This window comes from Primulina huaijiensis, chromosome 13 (genome assembly GCF_012295235.1).
Source record: "Primulina huaijiensis isolate GDHJ02 chromosome 13, ASM1229523v2, whole genome shotgun sequence".
NCBI classification, from domain to species: domain Eukaryota; kingdom Viridiplantae; phylum Streptophyta; class Magnoliopsida; order Lamiales; family Gesneriaceae; genus Primulina; species Primulina huaijiensis.
In genome coordinates this window covers 13,975,556-13,981,428 of record NC_133318.1, presented here as the reverse complement: position 1 = coordinate 13,981,428, position 5,873 = coordinate 13,975,556, and the positions used below count along the sequence as shown (strand labels likewise).

Here is a 5,873-nt window from a genome sequence, read left to right as displayed (position 1 = left end):
TTGTAAGTACGTGGTTAAAAAAATTTGAGATATGCACTTGTATTTGACAAAATAATTATAAATTTTAACAGTTATTTTAGTCATATAGTCACACGATTACGATGAAAATAACTAAAATTGATCAAAAAATATAGTTACACGACTGTAATTGATTTAACTAAATACACATAACTAAAAATATTACAAACAAATATTTACACGACTAAAATTGACTAATAATACTACGAAGACTTATAGAGCCAAGTTGCACGAGACATTAAATCAACGGTCCACCCATAAATCAAAATGAGAATATGGGAACTTTCTCCGCATTCACCCCATCCCATTTGTACTAAAAAAAACTCGGCAATATGGGAACTTTCCTTCTAAATTGCTATTGTACTCAAACTTCAAAGTTTACATTTCTCGTATTGGATGAGAACCAAAAAGAAATTAATTAGTACATGGTTAAATGGAAAATTGATTCTATGAGAATCCCTGTTGAAAAGAATATCAAAGAATTCCTATACTATCAATAAACAAAAAAAAAAACACAAAATTTAAACAAAAGATTGCATTCTTCTGCAACTAGGAGCAAGATTGCTGCTATCCGGAGTTATTACACGAGAAGGGACGCCGAATCTTAATCGATTTTTACTTCTTGGAGACAAATGCACTTGCTCTAAAGCTTGAGATTGGAGTCCCGAGGGGTAATCTCTCAAGCAGCCAATTCTTGGTCCGGCTCCAGTGCTCCATTTGCAAGATAATTGCTTCCCGAGTTGGTAGGAAACCATTGCTTTGTGTGTATTGATTCTTTTGAAAATGGATTCTTCTGATATGGTGTCTTCTTTAGCTTCGTCGGATTCTTCTGTTAAGCTGCTACGTTCCGAAGAAAACGACTGTCGTTCTGTTTCGTATCCATCCAAATGATTTGATTCCGCCGATTCGTTTCCGCTCTTTAACGTTGCTAATAAACCAGCTTTGCTTGGTATATGAAGAGTAGGCAATTTTCTTAAGAAATCATTGGGAATTCTTGGTTTATTGGATTCTTTGACATCAATTTCTTCTGCCTCGAAGGGATCTTTTTCAGTTAAGTCCTCTTCAGAGGTGTTGCTTCTCAAGTATAAGCTTCCCTTCTTCCCATTGTAGTCATCTTCCTCACCATCAATACAATCAAGCTGCTAAAATTATGATTAAAATGAATCATTCACATTTGCGATATCTTAAAATGGAAACATGAAACGCTAAGAATCAAGAAAAAGCCAAGTTTCTTTGATTACCTTAACATAAGTTAGATCCACATCATTTTCCCTGAGAAACGATATGAGGTCCTGGAAATTTTCAGGTGTAGGCCGATAATGACCACTGTGAGGCCAAACTGCCTGTTGAAGTTCAAATGAAGACATGAAAATCTCGAACAAATAAGAGTTATTACTATTTAAGATTCACAGTATATGTAGAGATTATACCTTTAAGACTCCTTTTTCAGAAACTATCCTGCCGGCAGCCAATGTAGCTCCTCCAGCCAAAAAACTCGAATGCTGGAATGAACCTTTCCATTTCTTGCCAACGTACAATATCCTAGAGGTGCTGAGGACAAAAATCCACTTAGAACCCTTTGGTTCATTAATGGTATCAAGAAACTCCCCGGTTTGCTTGTACAATAGCTTCCCATCCTTGATCGCCATTTCATACGCTTTTCTCTCCATCTGCAGCATAAACATTTTCAAGAAAATATTATTACAAGTATGAGCATCTTCGAGAAAGATGACAAGTTTGCCTATGTACCAAGAGTTACATAGGACAACAGGTATCCTCGACATAAACTATCCTTTTAAAATGCTATGTAAAGATTAGGGACATAAGGATGTACCGGGCCAAGATACTTGATGCACTGTTGTTGAAGCTTTAACCGAGGACACTTTTCGATGAGATTAGCATCCTTTCCTTCTCCTACATCAAGCCTGAACAAATTACATTGTTTATTACCTCATAGCAACACAAAATTCTAATCTAATAATCAAGGGGAAAGGAAACTTAAGACCGTAGAGGTATATACCAGTAAAAGAAGGGCTCTTTGCTTTGAGAATTCAACCATTTTGCATAATAGAAATGTAGATTGTGCCCATACCGATGCCGAGGATCAATCTGATCAAAATAACCAAATAAATTATTATGAATTCTTGATCACTTAGCTAGTAGCTAGACCAAAGAAAGTAGAAGAGTTTCAATGTACTTACAGCTTCAAGCCAATGTTGCAAAGCAAGTTTCTGGGCTTTGCCATTCTTGGATAAACCTTTTCCGACCTACAATAGACAATGGAAGTTAACATTAATCGCTAGAGACATCATTCATATACACTATATTCAAAGCTTTTGCATACGAGTAAGATCAAAATTTACCTTAGCAGCTCTTGTTCTTGCTCGTGACCACCGTGAAATTGCGGTCTCGTGCTTATCGATGTCGAAGAAAGATATGGAACTGTGTTTCAATTCTGCAAAATCCAATAGCTTCCACCAACTCTGTTCTACAAGAACTGCACAATCAGCTAGCTTTCTCCTCGTTCGGAAGCTTTTGTAAACCTTCTGCAACTTTATAGCAGCCTCATCTTTGGGGCTGCTGGTTCGACCCAAAACCGGAGAATTCAAGATTGTTTTCATAGAGCTAACTGATCTTGGCGATGAAACGTCAATTTCTTGGCGTGTAGAGACAGTCTCAACTCCGACGAATTCGACAGATCCCAGTACTTTTCCAGAATCTTTGTTCCTGAAGCTAATAGACCGGAGTAGAATCTTCTGATATTCATCTCCAAGGTTGTTGGATTTCGCGACAATTGATTCGAAATCGTTCTCCAGATCACGGAAAACGGCAAATGGACATGAACAAGATACACCCATGCAATATCAAAAGGGATTAGGAATAGCCAGTGAGACCTGGAAATTAATCAAGTGGCATCAGTTCATTACTTTAAAATGAATAAATATTAATCAACACATGGAATCTCAATCCACATTCGCAGATGCGGAGAAAAGCTGAAAATATTTACCTTATCTGTAAAAATGTAGAAATCTTGGATGAGATTAAAAACAAGACAGGAATGGTTCAGCAAAGATCAAAAGTTTATTTCTTGATTTGGTTTGGCTTCTTTGTACCAAGATTTTGTGGCAGATGTCGAGTAAAAATGAAGATACAAGTACATATGTGTGTGTATATATATATATATTACTAGTGGCAATTGGCGGGGGGGAGGGGTGGTGCTACTCGGGGGAGAAGAAGCACGTGGAATGGACTTTTGAACGAGGTATTTTTCTTCTCTTTCTTTTGACGACGACAAAGAAACTTTCCTTGCAATTTATATTTTCCTATTTGTCGTTTTTTCTCATTCAAATTTTTATAAGCTTGGCTAACAAGTTATATATTGTAAATTTCTTATAATTTGTAACTTCAAAGAATTTACCTCTTTTGAGTTGGATAATAGGTAAGAGCAATTCCCCTTCTTGAAAGTTTTTTTTAAAATATATGGGAAGTCGTTGACACTACACTGCATATTGAGGAAGTCCGAGATGAAATCAGATGTCCTACTTTGTGTTTTAAATTATGCTACACATTGTCCAAACAAGTTTCATTTGCACGAATTATTAAAACTTAAATGAACTGAATTATGTTCATAAACAAAATACAAAAAATCACAGACAAAATATTTGATTCATATATTTACGTTGTCAAATAACTTAAACTATTTAAGTGACATATCACAATTTTCCGATGACATATAATCATTTTCTTGTGTTACGTCAGTACTCCAATTAAAAAAGACTATAATCGAAAAAAATACACATTAGTAGATTAATATTGTGAGTTAACCACTCGTAACATGACCAACAATAAAAAAAAAAACAAACAAGTTGCATGATAAAAAAAAATGTAATTTACCCAAATGTTATATGATAATGTAAGAGTTGAAATTACGTACATCACCGAATATAACATGTTTATTTTTTATATATAAATATCATACGTATTATGTAAGTATATATTAATTAGATACACAATATTTTTTTATAATTTTGTTGTTTTATACACATGAAGGATGACTAAAGTGGTGGCCCCTTTGTATCGATTTATAATTTTAAGACATTGCAAACAATTTGTGAACTATTTTCCAATTTGCAGACAATTCTAAGCTTCAATTCAAGTCTCGTGAAAAGAATTGACCAAGTCAGTTTTCTTATTATTACCATATACAATATCCACCCAAAGTTTGCAACTTTGCTTAACTTGCAAGATGTACGTGCCCGATGGATTAAACCATACATTAAAAGTGCGATTTGGGCTATTGACTTGGTTTCATGATGTACTTGCTTATGCAACCCCATTTTTATAAATTAAATTAAATTTTCATTCGTAATTATATATCATAGAAATTAAATTGGATGGTGACACACGATATTGTTAGAGTATGTGTCAGCAAGCCAACTTGTTGATTAGGATTTATTGACTTTTATGTACAAAAAAAAATTTTATTTTAATAATATTTTACATTTTTATCTAATTATGACATTTACTTTATCTATATATACATGCAAGATGCATAGTCCTTGAATATACTATAGTACCATGAGGTCCAATAGTCACGTAGATCGTGAAATTCATTAAATGTATAATAACAATAAAATATTATTAAAATAAAGATTTTTTTTACATACGAGTAAATAAATAAGTAAAAAAAATCTACGTCAAAAGTTGAATTGTTCGGCACCTACTCTAACAATCTCTCACTTGCTCAATAACCAACGATCTATAGATCTCAAACTCATTGTTTCATGACGCTTTTCAAACAATGGTTATGGAGAAGGCTTCGTAAGTGGATCCTCAATGTTTCTTACCGAGGAGAATATCCAACTGATATGTGTCCTCTTCCCACCAGCTCTCAGATGATGTGGAACTTCCTTAGTTGGATCGTTGATGAGCCCTTGGCTACTTTGCTTGTGCGACAACACAAATGTTGTTGCAGTACATCGGGACTGGATCGACTTCATTAGGAATGGCACCCAACTCTTGGAAGAAATTCCTCATACAAACAGTCTCCTCAATTGTAGCTGATGCATCTATGTATTAGGTTTCAATGGTTGAATCTACTATAGTATCTTGCTTGGAACTCTTCCAAGAGACAGCACCACCATTGAGCTTGAATACAAACCGAAAGTTTGATTTTGAATCATCCACATCTGAGTGGAAGTTAGAATCAATGTAGTCTTCCAATTTTAACTCTCAACTCCCATAGATCATGAACAAATTCTTAGTTATTTTCAATTATTTAAAAATATCATTCACAATTTTCCAATGTAATTGATCGGAGTTCGCCTGATATCTGTTTGAAACACTAAGTGAAAATGTTATATCAGGTCGAGTAGATATCATACCATACATAATATTACCAATGACAGACGCATAGGAAATGTGTGTCATGGTTTCTATATCCTCATTAGTCTTAAGGCACATAGACTTGTATAGAGTCACACCATGCACTACAAAAAAAACAACATACGACAATGTTTAAAAACTGTTGTCTTTGAGCGAACCCTTTAAAAACAGGAGTTTCAAAAACCGTCGCAAATAAAATTAGCTACGGATTTATGCAAAACCGTTGTTCGTTTTGCTAAACTGTCGCTAAAATGAGCGACGATTTAACTTAAAGTTCGTCGCTAATTTTATCGACGGTTTTTTTATGATTTCAGTCGCTAATTTTTTCATTTAAATAAAAAAAATTAGTTTTAATCATTTAATAAATCTACAAAAAACTTATAATTTTCGACTATGCTAACAATATTCATGATCTTAACTAACACTTAAAAATTTACCAAAAAATAAAGCGAAAAAATTTATCCTAAATC

At 34.1% G+C, this 5,873-nt stretch overlaps 1 protein-coding gene across 2 annotated transcripts; it reads right to left on the bottom strand.

Annotated features, from left to right (window-relative positions):
• Window positions 1-339: 339 nt before the first annotated feature.
• Window positions 340-3,145, bottom strand: LOC140991674 (IQ domain-containing protein IQM2-like). 2 transcript variants are annotated; one of them, XM_073461767.1, is made up of 8 exons: window positions 3,026-3,145; window positions 2,382-2,912; window positions 2,220-2,285; window positions 2,039-2,127; window positions 1,853-1,943; window positions 1,449-1,688; window positions 1,260-1,361; window positions 340-1,160 (listed from the first exon to the last, which is right to left on the bottom strand). In XM_073461767.1, exons 2-8 carry the CDS (start codon window positions 2,874-2,876, stop codon window positions 540-542), a joined length of 1,704 nt encoding a protein of 567 aa, XP_073317868.1. In that variant the 5' UTR covers window positions 2,877-2,912; window positions 3,026-3,145; the 3' UTR covers window positions 340-539. The 2 variants fall into 2 exon arrangements, with proteins under 2 accessions (XP_073317868.1, XP_073317869.1); XM_073461768.1 differs by having other exon boundaries at window positions 342-1,157.
• Window positions 3,146-5,873: the final 2,728 nt, after the last annotated feature.

Bases quoted from the DNA above. Each gene is read 5' to 3' on its own strand.
- LOC140991674 (XM_073461767.1), bottom strand. From the start codon at position 2,876: ATGGGTGTATCTTGTTCATGTCCATTTGCCGTTTTCCGTGATCTGGAG. The intron at 2,128-2,219 runs GTAAGTACATTG...TATTTTGATCAG, and splicing joins TGCAACATTGGCTTGAAGCT to ATTGATCCTCGGCATCGGTA. The intron at 1,944-2,038 runs GTATATACCTCT...TAATTTGTTCAG, and splicing joins AAAGAGCCCTTCTTTTACTG to GCTTGATGTAGGAGAAGGAA.